Here is a 13790-nt window from a genome sequence, read left to right as displayed (position 1 = left end):
GAGCGCCATTGGAAATTCTGCTTGTATGTGCCCACATTCAGGAATGGTAATGTTTTGGACGCAGCGTATTTTCACTGCATCCCAAACGCTGCGTTCTAATTACCGCACTTGTGTTTAGTTACATGCGGATTTACCGCATCTAATGACATGCTATTGGTCACAATACGAGTGAAGACTGTTATGGTAAATATTTATGCTTAGTTTCATTATTTAGACAATTCATATATCTTTGATAATTTTGTATTTTAATATTAGCTTTATAAGGGTTATTCATAAATAAAAGGGTGTTGTCTCTGATATAGAGATGTCTTTGTATTAGGTTTCTTTGTTACAGAAGGCATAGAAAGCTGGGTAGAACCAGTTTTCTAGGAATTTAACAGTTTCCATGATTTACGACCTTGTTTTTCCCAAACTTAAATATTCCTTTTTAGGTAAAGCCTGTAAATACCTTCCCCTTTTTCCTTATCTCTTTGCTTGTACTAAAGATATGTGACCAGGCATCTGAGAGCAGATGAGCCTGAGACACAGACAGATTTGGTCGTGTTTCTCTTGTCTCCCTGATTTGATCAAAACTTGCAATTGTGTGAAACCCTTTGCGTTTCTCCTAAAACTTTCTATCCAGGTTTCCACATCAAGACTTGCACCTCCGGTACAGAAATTGAGAAATTGACATGCTGCAGCTCGTAACCCCGCACCACAAGTGAGATTACACAGAGGCCACGCAAGGTGTTGGAAAGACTAATGTAACATGAAGAGATGGGAGAAGGGAGCCCAGACACTAGGGAAAAGGGGGGTGGAGACCTCCTAGGCTGACCTACAATCACCCCGTCTCCCCTATAGACCCTATATTGGTTCCTCATCAATCGCGCACGCGCACCTAAACCCTTTATTTCTCTAGCGCTTGGCCCTGTATAGGGAACGGGGGGTGAGCACTAGTCAATCCCCACTAATGACTAAAGACAACAAGGTAGACAAACACGAGGGAAAGTAGCTTAGCTTTAGCCGACTTAAGAGTAATAACTCCAAGCATCCTCCTAGCACCACAGAGGAAGATAGCGGTCTGAGAGCTCCAAGCTTTCACAGGGTATCATGTGAATCTCACCGGCGCCTTCCTGCTGCAAAATAAAACTATTTAAACACCCAGGCCAGGATGTCAATTAGCAGGAAGGAGTTAGCCGCTAGGTCCTAGAGTGATACAGCTAAGAAGGTGTCTGTAATGCCAAACGAAGGGATCTTCTGCAACCAACTGCAGGGCGACTGCCTGTCACATCTGGCACAACCGTGACAACAGCGTCAAATAGAAGCACAGTGGGCATGGGATTTGTATAAATACATCCACTGTGCTTATAATGTAGAATGCAGCGTTTTGGAGGTGAGCTACCTCCAGAATGTGACTATTCCTGATCGTGTGCACGCAGCCTTATACTACTGTCATTATTTCACGGGCTCCAGTGACATAGAGTGACTGCAGACTAATGTTAGGAACCAGACAAGCCCATTAAAGGGAGCCAGTCTAGTAAAATAAACACTATTTAACCTACAGATATGGGGTTAATCTGCAGGCTAATAGCGTTCTGAAGCCATGTGACCACCACACTTAGAGCCCCGCTACCAGGAGGAAATGAACTTTAATCCTCCCAGCAGCCTCAAGATTTCAGTCATAGAGGTGCTGCTGGGAGGCTTCAGTAACCGCTCAGTGTATAGTGAGCGGCAACTGTAACTCCGCCCCTACACTGACTTAAAGCCAGAACTAAGGGCTCTTTCACATGTCTGGATATTTCCGGTACTGCAAAAACCAATACCAGAGATATCCACGTACCTGTGTGGCAAACGCATGACCCATCAGGATCACATGTACTGGCGCCTGGGAATCAGCGGTACAGTTAGCGCTGTTCCCAAGCGCCTGGTGCTGAAGGCATATGTCATCATTGTCCCCTGCTTGTGTATGACCAGTGCTAGCAAGGGACAATGTTGAGAGTAGTATTCAGCTCCTAATGTCTCCAAAACCTGTAAAAATAAGAATAAAATAAAAAAAATCATTATACTCACCTGGCTTGAGGTGACCGCACACGCTGAGGAGTGAAGGAGAATGACTCGCTGCAGAGAGAAGGCCCCTGAACTGCGCTGAGCTCACCGAGTGATAGGACACAGATTATCTCAGCACAGGAACATTTTTTTTAACACATCCAATTGTGGAACATATTATTCCAAGATCTGTTGATTAAACTGACGAGGGGCAGTACCCCGAAACACAGTGTCTGTAAATTGAGTTTCTGGTTCTGGCTTATATATTAAGTCATGTGATAAGGCTCGTCAAAGGGTCACTTGACTTTTAGGATTGCTACTTCCTGTAGCCGGCACTAGAGTTCTAGTCCTCTTCCTCTCTGAAGAGACAATTGGCATATTTCCCAGAGGAGCATTGTGGCTTTAAAAGTCTCCTCACCGTGATGTGCTTAACATGTCACTCTCCACAAGGAGAAATGTTACCCCTTAGATACCGGTCTGACGCCTCTCACCCAGCCAAACCAGAACTCACACTTTGCACTGACGAGGGGCAGTAGCTCGAAACACAGTGTCTGCATATTGAGTTTCTGGTTCTGGCTTCTATCCTAAGTCACGTGATAAGGCTCGTTATAGGGTCAATATTGACTTTTAGGATTGCTACTTCCAATAGGTGGCACTAGAGTTCTAGTCCTCTTCCTCTATGAAGAGACAATTTGATTAAAATGTACTTTTGTTTGTGGTACAACCCCTTTTCCATCTCAGAAAACTTTCGGCAAGCAATGCATGTTACCATATAACTAAGTGTGTAGTAGTATATGTGAGAATTCGGCTGTGCTTGCTGGTTCTGATGGTGGCCACGTAACTGCAAGTGTTTGATTTCCATAGTTGTGTGCTTCTTGCGGCCCGCAGGCACAGACCCCGTAACGATCGCGGCTCTCTCCAGCAGCCGCCGACATCAGCGCTGTAATGCAGTGTATTGCCGCGCAGAGACCGGCTCTCTGCACAGCAATACCAGTGTCAGCCGCCGGCCTATCAGAGGCCAGCAGCTGACATCTGCGTCCCAGCGCAGCGGCATATGACGTCACTGCCATGGGCAGATGTCAGCTGCTGGCCTCCGATAGGCCGGCGGCTGGCACTGGTATTGCTGTGCAGAGATCCGGTCTCTGCGCGGCAATACACTGCATTACAGCGCTGATGTCGGCGGCTGCTGGAGAGAGCTGCGATCGTTACGGGGTCTGTGCCTGCGGGCCACAGGTGCAGAAAGGATGCCGAGGGAACGGAGGACAGGTGAGAATCTTTTTTTCTTTTTCGCTGTCATGTGAAATACAGCGCTCAGTATGGGGGGACGGGGACCCTGAGCGCAGTATGGGGGGACGGGGACCCTGCTGTGCGCTGTATGGGGAGACGGGGACCCTGTGCGCAGTACGGGGGGACGGGGACCCTGTGCGCAGTACGGGGGGGGAGGGGACCCTGTGCGCAGTATGGGGGGGAAGGGGACCCTGTGCGCAGTATGGGGGGGGCGGACCCTGTGCGCAGTATGGGGGACGAACGGACCCTGTGCGCAGTATGGGGGATGGACGGACCCTGTGCGCAGTATGGGGGGGGCGGACCCTGTGCGCAGTATGGGGGGGGCGGACCCTGTGCGCAGTATGGGGGGGGACGGACAGACCCTGTGCACAGTATGGGGGATGGATGGACCCTGTGCGCAGTATGGGGGAGATCTGGATAGGGGACATGTCTACAAGATAAGGACCAGGATGGGGGACCCTGTCTGCAATATGGAGGACGTGGATGGGAGGACCATGTCTGCAATATGGGGGACCATGTCTGCAATATGGGGGACCTAGATGGGAGACCATGTCTGCAATATGGGAGACCATGTCTGCAATATGGGGGACCATGTCTGCAATATGGGGGACCTGGATGGGAGACCATGTCTGCAATATGGGGGACCTGGATGGGAGACCATGTCTGCAATATGGGGGACCTGGATGGGGGCCCATGTCTGCAATATGGGGGACCTGGATGGGAGGCCATGTCTGCAATATGGGGGACCTGAATGGAAGACCATGTCTGCAATATGGGGGACCTGAATGGAAGACCATGTCTGCAATATGGGGGACCTGGATGGGAGACCATGTCTGCAATATGGGGGACCTGGATGGGAGACCATGTCTGCAATATGGGGGACCTGGATGGGAGACCATGTCTGCAATATGGGGGACCTGGATGGGAGACCATGTCTGCAATATGGGGGACCTGGATGGGAGACCATGTCTGCAATATGAAGGACCTGGATGGGGGCCCATGTCTGCAATATGAAGGACCTGGATGGGGGCCCATGTCTGCAATATGAAGGACCTGGATGGGTGACCATGTCTGCAATATGGGGAACCTGGATGGGAGACCATGTCTGCAAGATGAGGACCAGTTCAAAAGGTGTATAGAAATTAAAATGGTATCACTAAAAATGTCACTTTGTCATACAAATAATGCGGCCCCCCAAATTAAATGTTTTTCCGTGTGCGGCCCATATGCCCAGCTGAGTTTGAGACCCCTGGTCTACAGGAACTTCTCTCATGCTTTGACCAATGGAACAGGTGTCAGGAGCAAGAAGCTCGGAGAAAGACAAAACTAGAGAGGAACAGAGACCCAGTGACTTTCTAGTAAGTGTTTCACAAGTACACACACGACACCATCAGATTCACCAGGTGTAAGCAGATGTTGTTATAGAAAACTTAGTTTTTGCATCATTTCTTTTATCCTCTTCATCCTCAAAGTACCAGACAAACTGTAAGTTACTCACAAAACACACGGACTGACGGCAGCCATTTTTAGTTGTTATAACTATTCTTATACATTATTGTCCTATGTCTGTAGATGCATTCTTCACTAAAATCGGGTGCTCAGAAAAGAAAAGAGCAGCGACAGAAAGCTCCACAAATAAATGAAGAGATTTGTAAAATTCCTCAAGTTACAGACTTTCTTTAAAAGAAAATCTACAGAATCTGATTGGCCGACTGAATGTGATGTCAATAACAACAGCTGTGAAAATGTCCATCTCCATCTCACTGCTCTGAGCACGCGGATTATTTCATTGTAGTGCCGCAAACATCTGACGCAGAGCCAGAAAATGTCCATCTCCATCTCACTGCTCTGAGCACGCGGATTATTTCATTGTAGTGCCCCAAACATCTGACGTAGAGCCAGAAAATGTCCATCTCCATCTCACTGCTCCGAGCAGGTGGATTATTTCATTGTAGTGCCCCAAACATCTGACGCAGAGCCAGAAAATGTCCATCTCCATCTCACTGCTCCGAGCACGCGGATTATTTCATTGTAGTGCCGCAAACATCTGACGCAGAGCCAGAAAATGTCCATCTCCATCTCACTGCTCTGAGCACTCGGATTATTTCATTGTAGTGCCCCAAACATCTGACGCAGAGCCAGAAAATGTCCATCTCCATCTCACTGCTCTGAGCACTCGGATTATTTCATTGTAGTGCCGCAAACATCTGACGCAGAGCCAGAAAATGTCCATCTCCATCTCACTGCTCCGAGCACGCGGATTATTTCATTGTAGTGCTGCAAACATCTGACGCAGAGCCAGAAAATGTCCATCTCCATCTCACTGCTCTGAGCACGCGGATTATTTCATTGTAGTGCCGCAAACATCTGACGCAGAGCCAGAAAATGTCCATCTCCATCTCACTGCTCTGAGCACGCGGATTATTTCATTGTAGTGCCGCAAACATCTGACGCAGAGCCAGAAAATGTCCATCTCCATCTCACTGCTCCGAGCACGCGGATTATTTCATTGTAGTGCCGCAAACATCTGACGCAGAGCCAGAAAATGTCCATCTCCATCTCACTGCTCTGAGCACGCGGATTATTTCATTGTAGTGCCGCAAACATCTGACGCAGAGCCAGAAAATGTCCATCTCCATCTCACTGCTCCGAGCACGCGGATTATTTCATTGTAGTGCCGCAAACATCTGACGCAGAGCCAGAAAATGTCCATCTCCATCTCACTGCTCTGAGCACGCGGATTATTTCATTGTAGTGCCCCAAACATCTGACGCAGAGCCAGAAAATGTCCATCTCCATCTCACTGCTCTGAGCACGCGGATTATTTCATTGTAGCGCCCCAAACATCTGACGCAGAGCCAGAAAATGTCCATCTCCATCTCACTGCTCTGAGCACGCGGATTATTTCATTGTAGTGCCGCAAACATCTGAAGCTGAGCCAGAAAATGTCCATCTCCATCTCACTGCTCCGAGCACGCGGAATATTTCATTGCAGTGCCGCAAACATCTGACGCAGAGCCAGAAAATGTCCATCTCCATCTCACTGCTCTGAGCACGCGGATTATTTCATTGTAGTGCCCCAAACATCTGACGCAGAGCCAGAAAATGTCCATCTCCATCTCACTGCTCTGAGCACGCGGATTATTTCATTGTAGTGCCCCAAACATCTGACGCAGAGCCAGAAAATGTCCATCTCCATCTCACTGCTCTGAGCACGCGGATTATTTCATTGCAGTGCCCCAAACATCTGACGCAGAGCCAGAAAATGGCATTGACGAAATGGCGTGTGCTCAGGAAGGGGTGGAAGCTGCTTCAGAGTTTCCATCAGATATTGGGCTGTGCAAATGGGAAGTGAAAAATTATATTGGAGTAAAGTCTTAAAAAGATCCCTCTACACCAGATGTTTCCAACTGTGACCAGCTAACATTTATTGTCCGATATGTTTTGCCCACTGGACTCCTTGAAAGATTTCTACAATTCATTCCTGTTATTGGTCACACTGGCAAACCAATAGCCGAGGTGATTGTTGGTATGCCTTGTAAAAATGGTATTAATATTAAAGATTGTAGGGGTCAGTCTTATGATAATGCTGCCAATATGAGTGGGAAGTACAATGGGGTCCAAGCACATGTTAGGAATTCATTCCCTGTGCGGCCCATTCCCTTAACCTGGCAGGAAAAATAGTGATGAAACTATTCCAGAGACATAAAGTTGTTCCAAAGTGTTAAAAATCTGTATGTATTTTTTTCAACATCTGCTGATAATAAAATTATAACCTCTCTGGTTACCAGTTGTGAAATCGCTTTCTACCACAAGGCGGTCAGCAAGATATGAAGCAGGTTTAGCTTTCTACAAAGGATCCAGCCAATATGTAATCTTATAGACAGCATAGCTACAGACCCTGACTTCAGTTCATGTAAAGTCTGAGGCTTTGGGTGAGAAATTCAGTGACCTTGATTCTCCCTTGAGGCTGAGTTCACATGATGCGTTTTTAATGCGTTTCCGCGGCGTTTTTGCAGTTGCGTAAACGCCGCGGAAAGGCATTAAAAATGCATGGTAGAAGGGCAGCAATGTTCCCCAATTGAAATCCGCATGTGCTGTGCCCATGATGCAGATTTTTCCACAGCGTAAACGCTGCGCTCAAAAATCCGCAGCATGTCAATTAATTTTGCGGAAATGCTGCTTTTTTGGCGCCATTGACTTGCATTAGACCGCATGGAATCCGCATCACTGTATATGTTGATGCGCTTTTCATGCGGTCTAATGTGCGGATGGTACCCGGGTGTGGATGAGAGGACTCTCATCCATACCCAGGTACCATTAAAAAAAAAAAAGAATAAAATAAAAAATATATATATACTCACCCTCTGACGGCCCGCGCAGCGCTCCTGCTTGGTTCCCCGCACTTCGCGGTTGAATGAAGAAGGACCTTCGCTGACGTCAGAGTCATGTGACGGGTCATGTGACGCTGACGTCGGCAGATCCTTCAGTCTTCACTGCCGGTAGCCGGGACCGAGCGAAGCAAGACACCGGGGGCCATCAGAGGGTAAAGTATATATTTATTTTTTATTTTTTGACATTCACACACTATATAAATCCATGTACAATCCGCATGCGTTTTTTCCTGCCAGGGAGATGCAGAAATGCTCAGGAAAAAATCCTGAGCATTTCAGCATCGTGTGCACATATCCTCATTCTTCTAGGGAGGCATGAGATTTTGGATCGGTTTCATAAAACCAATCTGTCCCTTCAAGAGGCATGTAAATACTGCTGTAGTTTTACTTCAGTCTTTGTTAGACTTTGTCAAAAGTCTGAGAGAAGAATTTGATACATATAGTGAGTACGGAAAGTATTCAGACCCCTTTACATTTTTCACTCTTTGTTTCATTGCAGCCATTTGGTAAATTCTAAAAAGTTCATTTTTTTCGCATTACAGTACACTCTGCACCCCATCTTGTCTGAAAGAAAACAGAAATGTAGAAATTTTTGCAAATTTATTAAACAAGAAAAACTGAAATATCACGTGGTCATAAGTATTCACACCCTTTGCTCAGACACTCATATTTACGTCACATGCTGTACATTTCCTTGAGATCCTCCTTGAGATGGTTCTACTCCTTCATTGGAGTCCAGCTGTGTTTAATTAAACTGATAGGACTTGATTTGGAAAGGCACACACCTGTCTATATAAGACCCCACAGCTCACAGTGCATGTCAGACCATATGAAAATCATGAGCTCAAAGGAACTGCCCAAGGAGCTCAGAGACAGAATTGTGGCAAGGCACAGATCTGGCCAAGGTTACAAAAGAATTTCTGCATTACTCAAGGTTCCTAAGAGCACAGTGGCCTCCATAATCCTTAAATCGAAGAAGTTTGGGACCACCAGAAGCCTTCCTAGACCTGGCCGTCCAGCCAAACTGAGCAATCGTGGGAGAAGAGCCTTATTGAGAAAGGTAAAGAAGAACCCCCACTGTGGCTGAGCTCCAGAGATGCAGTAGGGAGATGGGAGAAAGTTCCACAAAGTCAACTATCACTGCAGCCCTCCACCAGTCGGGCCTTTATGGCAGAGTGGCCCGATGGAAGCCTCTCCTCAGTGCAAGACATATGAAAGCCCGCATAGAGTTTGCTCAAAAACACATGAAGGACTCCCAGACTATGAGAAATAAGATTCTCTGGTGTGATGAGACGAAGATAGAACTTTTTGATGATAATCCTAAGCGGTATGTGTGGATAAAACCAGGCACTGCTCATCACCAGCCCAATACAATCCCAACAGTGAAACATGGTGGTGGCAGCATCATGCTATGGGGGTGTTTTTTCAACTGCAGGGACAGGACGACTGGTTGCAATTAAAAGAAACACGAATGCGGCCAAGTACAGAGATATCCTGGATGAAAACCTCTTCCAGAGTGCTCTGGACCTCAGACTTGGCCGAAGATTCACCTTCCAACAAGACAATGACCCGAAGCACACAGCTAAAATAACAAAGGAGTGGCTTCAGAACAAATCTGTGACCATTCTTGACTGGCCCAGCCAGAGCCATGACCTAGACCCAATTGAGCATCTCTGGAGAGACCTGAAAATGGCTGTCCACCAACATTCACCATCCAACCTGACGGAACTGGAGAGGATCTGCAAGGAAGAATGGCAGTGGATCCCCAAATCCATGTGTGAAAAACTTGTTGCATCATTCCCAAGAAGACTCATGGCTGTACTAGCTCAAAGGGGGGCTTCTACTCAATACTGCGCAAAGGGTCTGAATACTTATGACCATGTGATATTTCAGTTTTTCTTTTTTAATACATTTTAAAAAATGTCTACATTTCTGTTTTTTTTTCAGTCAAGATGGGGTGCAGAGTGTACTTTAATGAGAAAAAAAATGAACTTTTTAGAATTTGCCAAATGGCTGCAATGAAACAGAGTGAAAAATGTAAAGGGGTCTTTCCTTACCCACTGTATAGAACATCGAGCCTTCTATTTAGAATTGGACCATGTCCAAATGCAGATTGTCTAAGATGTGCAACAGGAGATGCGCATTTGTTACACGTTCTGGGAGTTCTGTAGATTGGGCTCCTACTGGAAAAACACTATCTTTAATAAAGGGTATTTGGTGTGCAAATCCAAGCAGAGCCCAAAATATGCATATTGGTATATTGGAGAGAATCTGTCGATTTTGAATCCCCGATGGCTATAGGTCTTTTGCGAACATTGTATCAAGCACGCAAACTTATTGCACAACATTGGCTAGACGCTCAACCACCGACAATTTATAAGTTAATAAATAAGCTAAACAATATTATTTGGTTAGAAATAAAGGTATATAAAGAGAAAAGCAACCAAGAAATTTGACAACATCTGCGGACCCTGGTTGAATATTCCAGACCTGCCATCTGGAGTACTCCTGAGAAATAACATGGCAATTTCTGGTTTCATGAACACTTGTGGTATGATCATTCCAGGTTAAAAGATATAAGTATGTTCAGTACACATGCAAACGAATTATTCTAACTGAATGGCAGATATTCTAATGTATACATATCATAAAAAAGTAATAATCATATGAATATAGATTTCTCTGGAGTGTTATTGGGGGGGGGGTATTAGTTTGTTTGAATGAAAAAAATCGTATCCTTGGAAGCAGATGACAATTTTATTGTATTTTATGTATAACAATAATATATAATGATACCATGTAACATTGAATCTCTCTTTGTTCTACTGATCTTTCTTTGTAAAACGTTATTGTGTCATTTTCTTAATAAAAATGATCTGATTGAAGAAAAAAGTGTCTTATAGTCCAAGAAATACGGTAAGTTCTAAAGTAATTTTCCTTTCTCATTTAATTATATGACGGTCTTATGTGTTTTTCTACAATTCGTAAATAAAATATATAGTTTCTCCACGTCTGGGTTATTTTTGATGGTTAACAAAATATGATTTTCCAGTAATTAATTTTTTACAATCTAGGTATGATAATGGCTTCTCTGTGTGTGAGATATTAACCTCCCATGCCGGCGATGTTCCAGCGGTGTCAGCACTTGCGTTCCGGGGGCTCATGTAAGGTTGTTATGTCATGTGAGCCCTGCATCCAATCAGCGCTGGCATCACTGTTCTCACTTTCGGACAAATCGAACAATGAGACGAAGTCAGAGAGAAGCTGCAGCCCTGGCTTCCTGTTGATGTTCAATACGTCTGAAGGCGGGGACAGTGAAGCCAGGGCTGATTGGGCACAGGGCCCACGTGATGTAACAACTTCACATGAGCCCCGGGAATGAGAATCCTGACACCGCTGGAATTGTGCCGTCATGGGAGGTTTGTTTAAGTGTTTATATTTTAACAAGACCAAACATGAGGAATGAGAAGGGGTTGCCCTACTAGTGGACAACCCCTGTGTGGGTTCTCTGGTGCTTAACAAAAGCTGATTGACAGCTAAAACATTTCCCACATTCTGAACATGAAAAAGGCTTCTCTCCTGTGTGGGTTCTCTGGTGTCTTTCAAGATGCGCTTTCCGGTTAAAACATTTCCCACATTCTGAACATGAAAAAGGCTTCTCTCCTGTGTGGGTTCTCTGGTGTCTTCCAAGATGTCCTTTGCGGTTAAAACATTTCCCACATTCTGAACATGAAAAAGGCTTCTCTCCTATGTGGGTTCTCTGGTGTCTTCCAAGATGCGCTTTCCGGTTAAAACATTTCCCACATTCTGAACATGAAAAGGGCTTCTCTCCTGTGTGAGTTCCCTGGTGTATAAAAAGACTGCATTTCCGGTTAAAACATTTCCCACATTCTGAACAGGAAAAAGGTTTCTCCCCTGTGTGAATTCTCTGGTGCTTAACCAAATCTGATTTCAGGTTACAACATTTCCCACATTCTGAACAAGAAAAAGGCTTCTCCCCTGTGTGGGTTCTCTGGTGCATTTCAAGATGCGCTTTCCGGTTAAAACATTTCCCACATTCTGAACATGAAAAAGGCTTCTCCCCTGTGTGAATTCTTTGGTGCCTAACTAAATCTGATTTCAGGTTAAAACATTTCCCACATTCTGAACATGAAAAAGGCTTCTCTCCTGTGTGAGTTCTTTGGTGTATAACAAAATTCCCTTTCAGTGTGAAACATTTCCCACATTCTGAACATGAAAAGGACTTCTCTCCTGTGTGAGTTCCCTGGTGTATAAAAAGACTGCATTTCCGATTAAAACATTTCCCACATTCTGAACAGGAAAAAGGCTTCTCCCCTGTGTGGGTTCTCTGGTGCATTTCATGATGCGCTTTCCGGTTAAAACATTTCCCACATTCTGAACATGAAAAAGGCTTCTCCCCTGTGTGAATTCTTTGGTGCCTAACCAAATCTGATTTCAGGTTAAAACATTTCCCACATTCTGAACAGGAAAAAGGCTTCTCCCCTGTGTGAGTTCTCTGGTGATTAACCAAATCTGATTTCTGGTTAAAACATTTCCCATACTTGTGACAAGAAAATCTGTTCTCTGCTGTTTGAATTTTTTGATGTTTAAGAGAAGACTTTTCGAGGGGAAAACCATTTCCATATTCTGAACTTGAAAATGGCTTCTTTGAATTAGGAGCAGTTTGTTTTTTAATGCTTATTTTGTGACTTTGATTTTCCTTAGTATTCGGTAATGAATCAGAAGACATGACGTGTTTCAGAGGATCAGATGACAGATCTTTGCTGTGAAGGGATGATGGTATATCTGGAGTAATGGCATTCACTTCAGTTGTCTGTTGTGGGATCTCAAGATTATCCGATTTAAAAATTGAAGATGTCAGCTGTCCCTCTGATCTCCTGGTACAGACATCTGCCAAGAATAAAACCAATTATTATTTTAGAATAAAATATCTTTGAATTTTATATTTTTTAACATTTCTACTTAAACTGTAAAATGGTAAGTTATGAAAACATATTGAATTATTCACCAAGAAAACCTCATAGGATGAACCAGTAGAGCACGGTGTGCAACTTTTTGTTCAGTCTGCCTCCCAAATATGCAATAAAAAGCCACCAAAAAATGTTATGTAGGCGAAAATAATACCACTCAAATCCATCATCTGTTAATGGAAAAAAACGGGGGTTTCCACATCACTAGTGGCTCAAAGGCTCTTGAAAAGCAACATGGCTTCCATAAACCAATCCAGCAATATCCGCTCTCCCAAAGTCAAATCTCCCCCTCACTTCTGAGCCTTGCAGTGCGTCCAAACCACATTTACCATCCATGTATTTGGCATTACTATAGTGAGAAGAACCCACTTAATCTACGGTGTGTGTCTCCTGCAGCACAATCTGGGCACTATGTGTTGGGTAATAAAATGGTATATTTGCAATTTTCACTCTCAAACATCCAGTGAGTGCTAATTTCCGGAAAATGCCTGTGGAGTCAAAATAGTAACAACTTCTAAAGATTGATTCAATGAGGGTTATAATTTCCAAAATGGAGTCATTATATGGGGATTTCTACTGCTGATTTTCTGACATTTTATTATATTAGGGCTTCTGTAAATGTTGTGTCCCATCTCCTCTGGGATCTGCACCTGCTTCAGTCACCAAATAAGAGATAATCAGCCGCACTCATGGAGATATCCTTAGTAATAGATTTATTTTGACACAACAAAGCCATATGCTGGGTTACGTTTCAACCCTATCAGGGTCTTTCTGAAACATCGCTAGAATAAGAGATATATACAAAATTAGCCGTGCTATACAAATATACATGAGGTCCTAAAAACTGACTATACATGAATGATATGCACAGAAATCATGGGGAACAAAAACAAAACAAAAACCATATTGTATAATAATACTGACGATATGGAGCGTTGTCCAGGGGAGTTAGTGTGGAGCGCTGTGTGCGTTTGCTGTGGTGCCGTTGGTGTCAGTGGGAGCGTGTATATGCGCGCTTAGCTCGGTACACACTGCGTCTGAAGCCTCGTTCTGGCTCTCAATCCTGGGTCACTTCCGGTGCCTTGACACCGGA

The 13790-nt window shown here is 44.6% G+C and overlaps 1 protein-coding gene across 6 annotated transcripts in view; it reads right to left on the bottom strand.

Annotated features, from left to right (window-relative positions):
- Window positions 1-9694: 9694 nt before the first annotated feature.
- Window positions 9695-13790, bottom strand: part of LOC141271692 (uncharacterized) — a 119109-nt gene continuing 115013 nt past the window's right edge. For all 6 annotated transcript variants that reach the window (XM_073681756.1, XM_073681759.1, XM_073681754.1 and 3 more), the window contains one exon: window positions 9695-12617. In XM_073681756.1, the coding sequence (XP_073537857.1) occupies window positions 11188-12617 (1430 nt within the window). In that variant the 3' untranslated portion in view covers window positions 9695-11187. The remainder of the gene's footprint in view (window positions 12618-13790) is intronic.

The sequence above is a fragment of the Phyllobates terribilis genome, unplaced genomic scaffold (assembly GCF_046119375.1).
Source record: "Phyllobates terribilis strain yellow unplaced genomic scaffold, ASM4611937v1 Scaffold_5__5_contigs__length_657084704, whole genome shotgun sequence".
Classification (NCBI taxonomy): Eukaryota; Metazoa; Chordata; class Amphibia; order Anura; family Dendrobatidae; genus Phyllobates; species Phyllobates terribilis.
The sequence above is the reverse complement of the archived record's forward strand: the minus strand, read 5'-3'. Positions and strand labels throughout refer to the sequence as shown.